The sequence below is a fragment of the Vicugna pacos genome, chromosome 12, assembly GCF_048564905.1.
Source record: "Vicugna pacos chromosome 12, VicPac4, whole genome shotgun sequence".
Lineage (NCBI taxonomy): Eukaryota > Metazoa > Chordata > Mammalia > Artiodactyla > Camelidae > Vicugna > Vicugna pacos.
Window position 1 is genome coordinate 11,090,344 of NC_132998.1, and position 15,463 is coordinate 11,105,806.

The following is a 15,463-nucleotide window of genomic DNA, read 5'->3' on the forward strand; positions in this document are numbered from 1 at the left end:
TAATATTAACTGAAGAAACTCTAAGCTTTGCCAGATTCATGATAACATGACAGCTGCCTTTAAGTATTTTAAGGGATCTTATACAGAAGACAGAATAAGTGCTCTGAACCACCTATGGATGGAGGTCACAGGGAGGCTGCCCAGTTCTCCGTAAGGAAGAGCTGTCCACTGAGTAGATGGCCTGCAGGTGGAGGTCGTGGTCCAGAGTGTCACGGCATGAGGCCCCAGACCACTCGGCAGGGATGCTGTGCAGGAGTCAAGTGCCTGATGGGTAGTGGGCCAAGCGACCTCTGGAGTCCCATCTAAACTTGAGAGAGTCTATGACTCTAGGACTTTCTCTTTTGGGTTCCTCGGCCTAGAGACATAAGAACATTCACAGCCACCCACACACTGGAAGTCCCAGAGTAAGCACTGGAGACTCCATCTCAGTTGCCTCAGCTTACCCAAATTCATTTCTACTCCCATTTAGGAAGGGAAAGCTAAAACTGAGCTCAGGCTACCTTTGAGACGAGGTGGTTTGTGACTTAACCAAGATCAAGACCCTCTTTTGAATAAAGAGAAAAATGCTCAAAGACAAAGACAAAGCCCAAGGAAAGGCGCTGAGTTTGTCTTCTGCTCCCTCACACGGCAGGCCCTCCCTCTGTGAAGCACAGAGGAACAGCCACAGGAAGACTCCAGATGTTCCGACCAGGTCCTCTCCTGATGTGATCTGCCGCAGCTGGTGTTAACATCGAGCCCTGGCCAGTGGCGGGGAGAGAGGCTACCTCAGAACATCAGCCCGTGCCCAACCCCCCTGACGAGGATGGGCGGTCAGTGTACAGATGTAAAACAGACAGCACCAGGAAAGCTCTGTGAATAAAACTTTAATAATGTACAGCAGAAATTGGACAGGCTCATTCTTATATTAAAACAAAAGATTTCCTATATTACAACTTATTTACATTTGCATACTGAAGAGGTAAAGTGTCTAAGTGGCTATTTTACAGTCCTTTCTAATAAAATGTACAAAAACAAACAGAAGTACCGAGAATGCCGTTCGGGGGCCTTGATGGCGACGTAAGAACGGGCTTGGACTTGGTCTGTGAATCCAGAATCCAGAGGTGCAGGTAGCCCTATGGATCAGGGTTAGCCTCAGGGGGCCAAAACCACAGCTTCAGGTTCTCCCCAACTCTCTCACTCTCTCATTCCTAACTTTTAGGTTAAGAGTGGCGGTGGTGGGGCTGGGAGCTTCCCAAAACACTGCTCAGTCTTCCCCAGAGGTGGAGGAGGAGTGTGTGGTGAGGACAGCAGGGCCACCTGGGGAGTGGGAGAGTGGCTTGGGAGTCCCGGGATGAGGAGTGGTGGCAGATCCCAGAGGCTGGTTGTGGCTGGGGGAGAGGAGTCTGAGTTCCACTGTCTCCTATAACCCGCCAAGTTCTGCTGCAGGGCAGACAGGTGGGCGTCAGCAGGGGTGGGGAAGAAAGTCCCCCTAACTACGCAATTGGTATTTGAGGGAAATTCGTCAGTAGCCAGTAAATTGGCCCAAAGAGTTAGGGAAAGATCTCCTTTAATGCAAGGAAAGAAGCAATACATCAGGAAAATAAATAGGAAGGCCAGGAGTACCGGGGAGACCGATGTAAGCGGGGAGAGGGCTCGCCCCCTCCTCCAAAAGCTTTGGCAGAGAATCGCTGGGCACGAGGCAGGGATGCTCTGAGGCTGCACATATACTGTGCCTCCCCTGGGGGTGGGAAGGGGCTCAGGATGAATGCGGTGACTCGGGGGGGGGGTCTCACTGCCACCACCAGCCTCTTTGGTTGGGGACAGAGGGGCTTCCTTGCTCCTCAGTGGTCTAGTAAGAGCAATCACTCCAGGCTCAAAAGTCTCTCAGAACCAACTACAAAACTGCTGGTCTCAAAATAAGCACCCACTAACTTGCATCAGTTCCATCGTCAGTGCTCCAAGAGTCAGACCCAAGCCTATCTTGTTCACAAACGCATTCCCAACGCCCAGGGCAGCTCCCATCTCCCAGCAGGTACCCAACAAATGTTGAATCAATGCCTGGAGAAGGTGCAGCCCACTGGACCACGCACAAAAGGCTAGGGCCCCAGTGCAAACCCACTTACAGAACTGGGAGGGGAGGCAGGATGCAAGACAGACTAACCCCCAGGGCAGAGGAACTTGTGATGCTGAGTAGGGGGAACAGGCTCAGGTACAGAGACAGACGTTTCCAGTGTGATCGAGCTATGTGCGTTCGATTGTAGTATTTTTTTTTTGTGGTTATTTTTTCAGGGATTTCCTTAAAAACAAATAGATTGAGAGGTAATCATCACATAGAGATGGTTTTCCTTTTATAAAAACTTAACAATATTTAAAAAAAAGTTAAAATCCAGACCCTCCCAATAAAATTAAAAAAAAAGAAAGAAAGAAAGAAAAAAAGAAAACCAAACCACTCCAGTTAAGTTATGGCTTCAAAGTTATTATACACCTAAGATATGCTGACCAAACCACCACCCACAACCTTGCTTCTAGACGTCGTTAAATACTACACTCAGGTTAAATAACAGGTTCAGCTCGGGCTGTTCCCTTTAGTAAAGCCCCTGAAGTAGATGCAAGTCTCACATCTTCCCTCCACCGTGATCAGATAATCCAGTAAAAGACCCATGCAGATGCCTCCCTCCCACCCCAGACTCCACCCCCACTCCTTGTCCTCCCTTCCCTTCCCCACCCTAAACCCACCACCACCAAAAATATACACTGCTGTTTCCAGAATCTGGGATATGAAAGACAGTTGTGACATTCCAATCCAAGTCCCAAGATCTGGGCTTCAAATACCTTGGCCCTTCCTTGACACTGCTGAGGACGATGCCCTTAGGCTGGCTCATTTCCCACGGTGGCCGCTGACCACAACACCCGAGACTTCCACCCAGATTCCTGCCCTGCCCATCCCACCCGCCTCCCTCACATTTGGACCCAAAAGCCTCGCCTGCCTCGGACAACTGGGCCAGCTTTGGTTCCACAGTCTGAAATGGAGGAGGGCCGGGCTGACACAGGGGCGGGCGGAGCAGCCTGCCGGGGAGGGAGTACCACCGCGGCGTGGGGGTTCCGGAAGGAGGGGAGGGAAGGGAGACCTCCGGGAAGGGCACCAGGGAAACTAGACACTGCTCACTACTGAACAGAGGCACCAGCACGCAGAGAGGCATGACGACCACACCCCCGACCTGCACATGCACAGAAAGCTCAAGCAGGTAAGTGCGCACCGACACACACACACACACACACACACACACACACACGTATGTGTAAGGGCGTGGCACAGACCAGGCACGACAGGGGACGCACCTCGGCACATGCACACAGGGCTGGACAGACGGCCGGCACTCTGCCTCCGCTGGCAGTCCCTCCAGATGTCGCGCGGGAGGAGGGGCCGTCCTCTGGTTCCTCTGGGCCGCCTCGCTGCGCTGGGCTTGGTCCCGGAGGAAAGCCCTAGCACCAGCGCCCAGCTCCTCCCGGCCCTCCCAGGCCGCCCACCTGCCACCACGCCTGGCTACTCGGCTACTCGCCAGGGGCACTGGGCTTTGCGGGGCTTCCCACCACAGCCGGTCCGAGTTGTGGCACTGAGTTCTCCACACCATTCGCTCTCAGAGGCTCCGTGCCACTAGGAGGTAAATATAAAAGGTCTGGGTCTCAAACCCAACGTGGGAGCGAGCGAGTCTCCCGGGCTCTGTCCCTCTTGTGGGCCAGGCTCCTGGCCACAGAGGGCTGGGCAGAAACGAGAGGTAGGCCTCCATCGTACGCGAGCACGGCAGCTCGGCGCGCAGTTCCCGCTGCCCAGGGCCGCGTGTCGGGGACGGGGCAGCTAGATCTTCACGTCCTCCTGCACGCTGAGCTGGGACAAGGTCTTCTTAATGCGCAGCGCAGTCAGGCGGGCCGCGCCGTTGGCGTACCAACACTCCCGCATCATCTTCCCCATCACCCGCAGCGCCTGCACACACAGACCAGACGGGGGTGTCAATGCAGCCTGCCTGTCAGACCCCAGGCCCCTCTTTATTTCTCGGTGTGAAGTCTGTCATAACGCATCCCCCACCCGCCCTACTCCGGACCCCAGGGAAACACTGCGAGCCTCCCCCTCCCCTTGTCTCTCCCTCCCTTCAGGGGGGCTTCTCTGCAAGCAGGCGGCGGTCCCCAGTGCCTGGGAAATCCTGAGAGATCCCTGCAACCACTTGTGACCAGAAAATCCTTTCAGTAAGGTTGGAGTACCCACGTTTATGACTGTTTACTGACTATTTTCAAAAGCAGCCAATGAACCAGGACCAGCAGGGGCGCACTGGGGCTGTGCAGGAGGCTGTGGCCCAGTGGCAGAAAGGGCGCTGAGGGAGGAGGGGCGGACCCCGAGAGGCAGGCCCACCAGAGACAGCAGCTCACCGCCACGGCCTGAGTGCACAGGCCACCACCGTGGCAGGCCAGGCGGCTGACCTGGACGGTCACCTGTGGATGCTACTGGTTACTGTGGGTTACAAGTCCCCTGACAGCTGCCGCAGGCCAGTATTTCCAGATTTCTTTCAGCAGTGGGCCCACATTTTCCTAAGCAGAGTCCCAACATTCAAATTGACTGAAGAGGGAGTGGGGCGGGGGCGGCTCTTTCGGCCTCTTTCACCCTCTGAAGTAAATAAACTCTAACTGAGGGTTCCAAGGAACATTTTGAAAAATGCTGCTCTGTTATGCAAAGAGAAGGCATCGCTAAAATGCGAGCTAAGTAGTTTTGTTCTTCAATGCAGACCTGCCCCCTAGTGGTTACACTCCTTAAAGCAGAGCCATGAGTTAAAAGGAGGCCCACGCACACCAGTTTAAGCAAACCCTGTTCCCTGCCCGCCCCCACCAGATTCCGCAGCCTGCAGAGGTGGGGGGTCCTTCTCTGCAAGCGAGCCGGCCCGTCCCCAGCGCCTGCAACTCCATGTTTATTAGGATTCTACATCAGAAATGTGTCCTTATTTCTCTTACTTCCACTGAATGTCGCCCCCTCCCCACTTCATCTGCCATGGCTCCCGAATCCAAATTCTCCATACCAACCTCACTTCTGAGTTTCCAGAAAGACCAGTTCCCTCACAGCCATCTTTTCACTGAGTCCCACCCTCATTCTTCCACGCACTCTGTGGACATCTCTGTAACTCTTCCACAGAGCTCAGCTCACCCCTGTGGCTCCAGGGCTGTTTTTCTAGTTGGACAGGTTTAACGGCTCCCACTCAGTCTGTCTCTGACAGGAGAGAAATTCTACCACTGAATCACCAATGCCCAGCATTAGTCTGTCTCTTTTTGTTTTGCCTCTTATCTGTGTCCTGGGACCAAGCCATTTTCTTCTTTTAGGCTGTCAATTCCAAAGGGGATCCTACAGTGTCCAGGAGAAGGGCGGCAGTCCCTCGGGGATCCGTATATAACACAATAGCACTTAACAGTATGTAGTAATTGACACACTCAGGGAGGCCCCCGGGGGTTGGCCCCATGGTCAGGAAACGTTTTTCCAAGGTAGAGAAATCAGGCAGGTGGGAAAGCCACAGGAGAGAGGGTGCTCCTTACCTCATAACTCTGCCACCAGTTGGGGATGTTGGGACGTAGCTTCTGGTCACACACGACCTTCCGCATCTCCTCGATGGAAGGGTCAGAGGGCACTAAGTCATAATATGGGAGCTGATATTCTTCGTGGACTCCTGGGAGAACAGAGAATACCCACCGGAGTTACTGAGAGAAGGAAGAGATTACTCAAAAGCCAGCGACAACACCCATGTTGTGATCTGTAAGTACCGCTTCCCAGTAAGAGGAACGAGGGCTCCTGGGGGAGCTTGGGCAACTCCAGGTACGGGACCAGAGACACCCAAGATTAGCCAGGAATCTTCCTCACACCAAAAAACAAGGAAACCATCAACGACTACTGCAGTCATGTCAGAAAGCAGCAACCTGAAAAACTCCCGACTGACCAAGGATGAGAACATTTAAGCAACAGGAAGACATAACTTCAGTGGGAACAAGTATTTTAAGTCCACCAGTTCATGAAGACACTGAAAACAAATAAGCCAAAACCTCAGCCACTTCTGTAGCATGATACAGAATAAACTCATTATTTTAAATAATGGTAAATACATGGAAAGAATGAAATATTTTTTCTGCCTTTCCTATTCAAACTACACATCTTGGTAACCAAACAATTAGGGGAAATTCCTCTTTAAAGAAGAAATCTAGCAAGTACATAAAATCTGACAGAACTGGAACATTAGCATTTTTCAACCTCTAATAAATTTGGATTTAGACAATGACCAGCGATGGCTGCTAACATCACAGAGACAACTGCATTTACATGTGCCTTGTAACATAAGGATCGGGGGGGGTGGGGAATATGATTCTAGTCTTCAGATGTAACTCTTATATAAGAAATTCACAAAACAGTAGGACATGTGAACTCCAAGAAGAGGCACTCAGGAAATCTAGACAGGAGAACCTTACAGGACAAAGAACCTGGATTCTCCAACTAAAAAATGAACAAACAAACAAACAAACCAAAAAAAAATGCTGAAGATAAAACACAATGGAGGGGGAACCGGTAGATTATAAGAGACTTAAGAGGTCTATCAATCAGCTGCAGTGGGTGGATATTATCTGAACGCTGATTTAACAAGCTGTTTTTAAACAAATTAGGAGACACTGGCTAATATTAAACGACATTAAAAATTATTGTCTCTTTTTTAAAGTGTGATAAAAGGATATTTTTGAAGTCCTTATCTTTTGGAGCTACAAACTGAAATATTTTCCACAATCAAAAGTTAATTTAAAAAACCCAATGTAACTTTCTCAGGCCTTTTTCCAGAAAAAATTCTGCTGTCCTGAGCTGATGGGACAAATTTTTAAATAGAGTCGAACTTGGTAATTATCTAAGGAGTAGTTAGCTTAAACTCTGGCCTCAGTCTGCCAGAGTCTCAACCCTAGTTCATTAGCTGTGTGACCTTGGACAAATCACTCATTCTCTCTGTGATTCCTTTTTTTCATCTGCAAAATGGTGACAATAAGAGGACCCACTTCATAGGTTTGCAGTAAAGATTAAATGAGTTTATACATGGCAAGTGGTGAATAAATATTAGTACTATTAGTATGCACTCAGCCCCAATTTCTAGATACCACAGAGAAAGAAAAAATTAACTTGCTCACAGTTTAAGACCTGTGTGGCCAGGTTGATCTTGATCTGTCTTATCTGTATACAATGATCAAAATTTAAGGTGTACAATTCCATGGAAAATACCTGGCTGCTCCTCCATACTTGGGATCTTACAAGACACACCAGAGATGGAGAAAGGCAGCAGCACAGGAAAGGGCTCTGCGGGAGCGCTCACCAGCTCTTCTTAATTAATTAATTTAAATTTAATTCGCTCCCACTGACCTGGAATCTGTGACGTCAGAGACAAGTGGCTGAGGGCAGGGTTCTAGGGGAGCGAGAACTCGATCACGTGGCAGAACACTTGGAAAGTCACTGTTAAATTCTGATGTACTAAGCTAATGATAAAAAAATGTTTTCTGCTAAATCGGATACGACCTTTCATGGGGTTCTGACATGGCTGAGCAGTTGCAAAAGCCAAAGAGTTAAGGAAAAACTACAGAGGAAAAAACTCATCATGTCATGAGAAAATTCTATGCATTAGTAAGCTTTCTCCCACAAACTGCAAAACTACTACTATTATTTTATCTATGAGACACCATGTTCTGAGGGAGCTTGAGAGCCAGTGTTAGAATACCCTGCCTCCTGTGCAAAGGAGACCCTTATATTAGTCCTGTGCTATTCCTGCCCAGGGCTTTCCCAGTCTCCACAGACAAAACAGACAATGTGTTTAGAAAAAAAAACAAACCTAAATGAGCCTCTGGAATGGTCACAACATAAAACACTATTCAACAAGCTGGTCCCAAGAGTAAACACACACCCTCAGCAAGGCTGCTCCAGGCCCCACTGCTGACCCGCTTTGATGAGAACTCAGAGCGTCACGGGCTCTGGCACTAGGCCTCTGACAGGCTGTGAGAAGTGGGGCAGGAATACACTAGCACCCTCGGGTGGTCCTGCACGCTGGGCTGGGAGGCAGGAGCAAGAGGACGCAAGAAGAAAGGTACCTCCAGAGTTGCATCTTCGAGCAATCTCCCAATACACGAGCCCGAGGGCATAGATATCCGCACACTTAAAGGAATCGAAGTGCTTCATGTTGATAGTTTCGTCAAGTACTTCGGGGGCCATGTATCTGCAGCAGCAAAGGAAACGTGATCACACACAGAAAATGATGATTTCTGTCTTGAGTCAAAAGTGCTGATTCAAGGGCCCCCTGAATGTGGGAGAGCATCACCCCAAGAGAGCCCCTTGGGAAGAAGGAAGTGGTTAATCCTTGTTATTGCAAACTCCCAAGTTTTGGATTCAAATCTAAATGCGAACAGCACAGGTTTGGTGATACTAGGCTACTCTTATCTCTGTCTCTGTTTTTCAACCGTCAAGGTTTATTTTAAGCATGTTTTGATTTCCTGGCAGAGGTATGTGTACTGTGGCTCACAGAGCAGGAACAGCACATGATATCTGGTTGCTACTGGGGTCTGGGACTTTACTGAATGCAGCCACAGTGATGGGCTGAGTTTAAATTTCAGTCTGAACCTCTTCAGTTATCTTACTTGTGCAGAGAAGCGAAAACTCATTCTAGGCAGTCATCAACGTTCCCCTCAGTTAGTTCGCTAGTACTGCCCGAGCCACGCCCCGCTCCCCCCAGGAAGGCAAATCAGATCACCTCAGGCCCCACACTCTGCGGCCTGGGTAACTGCAATCATTCCGGTGAAAAGGAAGGGAAAAAAGCAGCAGTACCATTTAATTACATTTGCAGAGACTCAGCAGGTAAACAGACCTCCTCTTCCAGCCAATGAAAAGTTCCATTTCCAACTTGTGAAGTCAAGCTGTAACCACTGTTCCTCACTTCTTACTTCCCTTCTGTCTGAAGTGGGAAGCAGGCCCATGATCCTGCAGGGTGCCTCTAACCTCCATCCTGGACTAGCTCTGCTCTAGCTTGGCAAATCTGCTCTCTAAACCCCAAGCAAAAACACGCCCCCTGCCTCCTCAGGGGTCCTGCACAGGCTGCTCCTTCAGACCACAATGTTTTCCCTTCTCCTCAAGCCAAGCCTGGTGCCTGTTCCTCCTCCAAATCTTGCTCCCAGTTCTCTTTATCCACTGCCTTCCCCGCCCAATGCACCAACACTTCTGGGTATGTGGTTCTAGGGAGCTGTGCTCCTGGCTCTTACATCTGCTCGATACAACCTGTGTGGCCTTCCAATGTGGGGAGCAGGGCTTCAGTTCAACTTCTGGCTGTCTGAGAGCCAGGACTACATCTCCCACCCTGTGCAGATGGGTAAGGGCACACGTGGGCCACTCAGTACACGGGTGAGGCAAGGACAGAGGCCCAAGGCCTCCCTACCGTTTGGTTCCCACCCTCTGGTTGGGGGCAATGTCAATGGTGTCAGTGACAGCGTCATGACGGACAGCCAGGCCCAGGTCTGCGATGGCACACATGCCATTTTTCTTCACCAGGATGTTCTTTGACTTTAAGTCTCGATGAGCAATTCCAGGCTTCCCTGGAAGAGAGAGAGAAAAAACAAACAAACAAACAAACAAACAAATGTGGATCTGTAAAGAGAGACAGTAGAAGCATTAAAAGCAAGGACTCTGCAGCCAGACTGTGTGGGTTCGAGTCCTGGCTTTGCCTCCCACTAACCCAGTAATCCTGGAAATGCAACTTAACCCATCTATACACTGGTCTTCTCATCCATAAAATGAGATTAAACACCAGCACTCACTTCATGAGAATGTTGTGAAGATTAAATGCATTAATGTAGGTAAGTCAGGCGCTTAGAAGGCCCTGGGTATTAGCTAACAGTACGATATTAACACTGCTGCTCGCCTTCCCTGAGCTAACACAGTCCATGTGGGATTGCTGAGGCCTTCAGAGAAAAGCCCCAGCACTGACTAGGTTCTCAGAACCAAACAAGGGAGGTAAGGATGGCTACTATCACTGCAGAGCCTAGGAACAGGGTCCACCTTGAATGGTTGGTTTTCTGTCACAGCAAGAAGAGCTGTGCCCTGGTTGAGCCGGCAGCAGGAAGTAACGTGCCACTGTGCCAAGAGCCAGGAGCTCTCAGAGAGCTGATGTCAGTCAACAAGTAAGGACACTCAAGGTCTTTTTCCCCCAGGAGACCCTCCTAGCTCAGGGGAGCCCAGTGTCTAACTCCCCAGGCTGTCCCTAGTGAGGAGCACGTGAAGTCACTAAGCCGAAAGCTGATGCTTGTACAGTAGCTTATTCAGTCTTCTCAGTCTCCTCTCTTTACCTGCAACCTTGGGCGTCTGAGATGATCACTCAGTTAACACCAGCTCCCCAACCAACAGCCACACCAGGCCATCGGGGACAACCAACCAACATTTCCACTATAGAGCACCCCCAGGAGAGCTCTGAAGGCATAGGCCCCTCTTGTTCTTGCTCGAATGGAGCTCGAACCCCTCTCCTCATTTTTTTTCTTTTTCTTAAAAAATATTTTATTTATTTATTATTGTATTATTTAATTATTTTATTTTGGCTGGGGGGGAGATAATTAGGTTTATTTAATTTTAGAGGAGGTACTGGGGATTGAACCCAGGACCTCGTGCATGCTAAGCATGTGCTCTACCACTTGAGCCACACCCTCCCCTTGAACCCCTCTCTTCTAGACAAGACCACAGTTCCTGAGGCCCAGCTCCAGCTTTCTCTGTGAGGAGCTCTGGGAGCTCACTGGGGATGGGACCAGCCCTCAGCTGGCTCACTCACCTTGGGTCCCCACGATCTCCATGTGCAGGTGTGCCAGCCCACTCGCGGCAGACAGGGCCAGCTTAATCATCCCCTCAATCGTCACCGTGTACCGGTTCAGATAATCGAACAGAGAGCCGTGCTCATGATAGTCTGAGACGAGCCACAGCTGTGTCCAGGTGCCGTTATCTGCAGAGAACCACAGAGAAGCTCCAGAAAGGCACAGCCACCAGCAAAAAGGTCAAGGTGGGAAAGTAAGAGTCTGTACAATGTAAACCCCAGTCAGACCCCCGAACCCGGGTCCTCGCACACTCCCCCCGACACCTCCTGACACCCCTCTGTGCTGTCCTATCCACAGCTGTCTACAGTTTCAGACTCCAGGAAGGACAGAAGGACAGACTGTCTTTCTTAGACCTGCCCCTATTTCTCGTAGGTGGCTGCAGGACTCTGAACAGCGCCCCCTTATTACACCAAATTTAAAATGCGAAGCAGAAGAGGAAGCACGTGCTTAGGGAAAGAAACAAAAATCATCTGTTTCAACTGCAGCACTGCTTCTGATCCTGACAAGACTTGCTCATCAAAACCATGACTGGCGGCATCCACCCCCGCCCAGAAGGAAGGCTTTGCCAGCAGGTCAGCCTCTGGGCTCCAGGCCCCTTCGAACAGGGCCCAGGCCCAGCCCTAGTCTCATGTGTCGTGTTTCATTTAAGTCCACTGCTCTTATCAGGCTCTCTGTGAGAGGAGAAAGGAGCTCCTTCGTGCATTGTCATATTCCAGGCCAAAAATGCTTTCCAATGCACAAAGACCACACTTCCAAGTATTCCAGAGAGGTCATCTTACCCCAGAAGAGCAACGGAAGGTGGCGAGCCTACACTCTTGTACAAGGTGGGGGGTGCCGGGTACACTGGGAAGGAGGGTTGGGAGGAAGGGAGGGAGAAAAAGAAAAACCAAAAGCTGGTAATCTAATTAGGTTATGCTGTTGGCAGTAAGAAGATTGGAAACTGGATTGAGATCTCCCAAACTCCAGGCTGGCCCTAGTTCCAGGACACTATAGTATATGTTAAAAAGACAAGAACAAAGGAGTCCGATCTTTCTCTTCCTTGGCCCTGATGTGGGTTTCAACAGCCAGATCCTGCTCACACAAGCTGCCAGAATCAACACAGGGAGTGGCTCCTGGAACAGCACCAACCTTGGATTCTTTGATTACCAATGAGGGGTCCACCGAACACACCCCCTTACACGCAATCAGCCCTGAAGTCTTGAGGACCCTGCCAGTAAGTTAAAAGGGAAGACATCTTTTGAGCCTTTAAAACATTTCTAAGATTTAAATGTTATCAAAAGGTGATGCTGTTTTAAAAAGGAACAGCCTACTCAGGAGGAGTAATGACTGCTCTCTTCCCCTTCTTCCCTTGCATGAAAGTCCAAGACTCTTCAGCTTGGGGGCAGCTGAGGCCACTACAAACCCCCACAGCAATGTGGGGAATGAGCAGTCTGCTGTTGTTTTAGGAAGGAAAAATAAACACTTAGCATCGTCCGCAGGCTTCATCAGCACTAACTTCTAAAAATCGCTGGACCACGGAGCAAATTGTGTCATGACTGCCAGAGACACTCTTCTAAAATGTAAATGCCATTTTAACTTCAAGTATGCTACCTGCCCATGTATGTGTCTGCTGTCCCCTCTTCCCAGGTGCTGTAAGGCAGGGACTGTGTCTTGTTCTTACATGTGATGATCCAGGCAGTAGTCAATAAATATTACTGAACCAATGAATGAAATTTCAGCTACTCACTATCTCAGAATTAAACAATCCTCTCAAAAAGGCCCTTCCTAATCTGGCCTCCACCGCCTCTCCACCCACGTCTTTGGCTGGAACATCCCAAGTCACTTGCAGGTTCCCAAGGATACTGCACCTCTGCACATGTTTCTGGAGTGCCCTTCTCACTGGTTTTTCTTTCTGACCAGCTCCTGCCACCTTCACCTCAATCAAGCTCAGGTATGACCTCCATGACCCCCGTCTCACCCCGAGTCTTCACTAGAACAGCTGTTGTTTACTTCCTATAATCAACCGTCAGTTTGCTCGTCTCTTTGCTAGTCAGCAAGGTCCTTACAAATGAGCACATGCCCGAGCATACAAGAGTGATTCAAAAACTAAAGCAAAGTCAGCAGAGCAAGGGAGGAGGAAAGAAGGAAACTCAGCTACAAGCGGACCAAAAGCTGAACCTGAAGGCCACGGGGGAGCCCTTGGCGGGAGGCAGGCCGTTGCTCTGCAGGGCCTGCTCCACTGCAATAGTGTGTATGACACTGGTCAATCGCAGAGCGAGGACCACATGCTTTTCTGGGGCTCGCCTTTCTTGGCAGGGCTTGAAGTTGCATTTCTTCATTCCAGTTGTTTTCAAGGTAAATTTACTGGAGCCCCTACAGGGACTACCCCAGGGGTGGGTTTAGGAGTATCGCCAAAGGGAAAGTGAGCAGGCAGGTCGAGGGTTTATTTTATTTATCTAATAACTGCTTATTTACTTGCTTAATAACCTGGGTTTCTGTATAACCTTTCGCAGCAGAAGAGTTTGACAGTCACTGTCTTATATTCAGAGTCTCTTTCAATGGGGGATAACTATGAAGGCAAACAGAGCTGTGCTGTCCCACAGCTCTTTAGTCTCCCCAGTCACCCCTCCATCTGAGACAACTGCTGACTCAGGGACACCCGTATCCAGACCTAGCCCTTTACCTTTATTGTCAGCGGCAATAAACCCAAGGATGTTTTCATGGCGCAGCATGACTGTCTGGTATATCTCTGCTTCCCGGAACCAAGACCGTTCTTCACGAGAAGAGAATATTTTCACGGCCACATCACCACCCCTCCAGCGGCCGCGCCACACTTCTCCAAACCGGCCCTTGCCAATAATCTCCTGTAGAACGATGGTTCGGGCCACTGTGCGTTGGACAAAAAGGGGCAACCCTGTGGATAAAAGAATGGAAAGAAAGCTGACATTGTGTATTTGCTGAACTTTGCAACTCCCACTCTCACTGCCACACTGGAAAAGCCCTCATCACAGTGCCTCCATTCTACACTGGTCCACTGACCACGGAAAGCTGTGGCTGTCCCTGTACCATGTCCAGGTAACCCACCAGAGGACTAAGCCGGGCAACACGGAGAGTGAGTGAACACAGAAAGGGAAATGTACACAATTAGCTGTTCCTCATCTAAGCAATTTCTCCTCTCATTTAGTATGAATGGTAGATTGAATGTAAATGTCTGACAGGATTTATCAGCTCTTCAGCCAGCTTCTTGTGGGCCAATCCACCCACATCTGCTTTATGGGGAAGCCGCTCTGCTCATTGGCCACTAGAGGGCAGTGCTGCGTGGCCCATGAAACCCAAACTGGTGGGGCACCCAAGGTTCCTACCTCTCTCCAAAAAGATCAAAGTTCTGTTCACACAGGAGGAAGCTCCAGGGAGGGAGCTCCAGACGAAGGACTCGGGACTACTCATGCTTATTCTAAGATTAATTTCACTGTCTTTATAGGACCCATTTACTGCCTCTTTGACTTATGCAGTGAGTGTCTCCCTATCTAACCGGTCACCCACACCATCTTAACTCCCTCTTCCCCTTGACCAAACAGATAACTGTGTTATTACTCCCTAAGTTGCTGACTGTGTGCTTACTGTGCACTGGGCACCCTGCTAAGGGCACTGCATAAATTACCTCATTTCCTCACAACCACCCATAAAGGTAGGTACTGTTATTATCCCCATTTTACAAATGAGACGACTAAGGCTCAAAGGGGAAGGTCACGTAACTCATTCGCATTCATACAAGCAGTAAATGGCAAGGCCGGGATCAAAATCTAGGACTGACTCCTAAATTCATGCTTTTAACTACAACAGCACAGAACCACCAGAAAGTTTCTCAAATTAGCCCCCTCCCCTCCATGCCCTCCATGCCTGTCCTCGCTCCAGCCCTTCTTTAGAAGACTTCCAACTGCTCTTTCTGTCCCTACCTCATGGGGCTTCAGCCCTGCACACTCACGCACAGCCCCACCTCATCCCACTCTCCCCATCAGGAGGTTGGTAAATGAATGAATTCACCCTCCATATCACGCCAGAATTCCTTCCACAGGAAAACATGGACATGCACTGTCTCACACGAAAACCTTCAGTAGATGCCTCTCACCTCACCAGGTAAAGCAGGCACCCGACTGCTTCCCACCCGGGCCCCTGGCTCCCACCCCCAGTGTGGGCACCACATGTCCCTAACACTCGGTGGTGTTAGGATTGGTCGCTAAACACTTGGTGAACTCTCACGCCTTTCTGTCCTTCTTTTGCTTAAGGTTTTTTCCTTGGCCTGAAATGTTCCCTGCCCTTTTACCGCTCTCGAAACTTCCAACTCAGTCTTCAAGACCCCTTGAGACACGACCTCCTCTGGAGGATGACCCTTCCCACAGTCCCCGCCCCTTCTATCCGACCCTGGCTTGGCCTCTTTCCCATCTTGTTTACCCTCCATCATCCAGACAGTTCACACTTATTAGTGTGAACTGAAAGTCACATAAGCAGCAAGTCCACAGAATTAAAGCCCGAACACCTTGGAAACTCTGCATATTCTGAATTAAGAATGGATGAAACCATCCAGAGAGAACGAGTCATTAGTCACGTTACT

The 15,463-nt window shown here is 49.8% G+C and overlaps 1 protein-coding gene across 1 annotated transcript in view; it reads right to left on the reverse strand.

Annotated features, from left to right (window-relative positions):
* Window positions 1–848: 848 nt before the first annotated feature.
* ACVR1B (activin A receptor type 1B) overlaps window positions 849–15,463 on the reverse strand; it is a 32,971-nt gene continuing 18,356 nt past the window's right edge. Inside the window, exons 4-9 of the mRNA XM_072972771.1 lie at window positions 13,535–13,765; window positions 10,833–11,000; window positions 9,453–9,609; window positions 8,119–8,243; window positions 5,551–5,681; window positions 849–3,961 (exon numbers count right to left, since the gene is read on the reverse strand). Coding sequence (XP_072828872.1) covers window positions 3,836–3,961; window positions 5,551–5,681; window positions 8,119–8,243; window positions 9,453–9,609; window positions 10,833–11,000; window positions 13,535–13,765 — 938 coding nt within the window. The 3' untranslated portion in view covers window positions 849–3,835. The remainder of the gene's footprint in view (window positions 3,962–5,550; window positions 5,682–8,118; window positions 8,244–9,452; window positions 9,610–10,832; window positions 11,001–13,534; window positions 13,766–15,463) is intronic.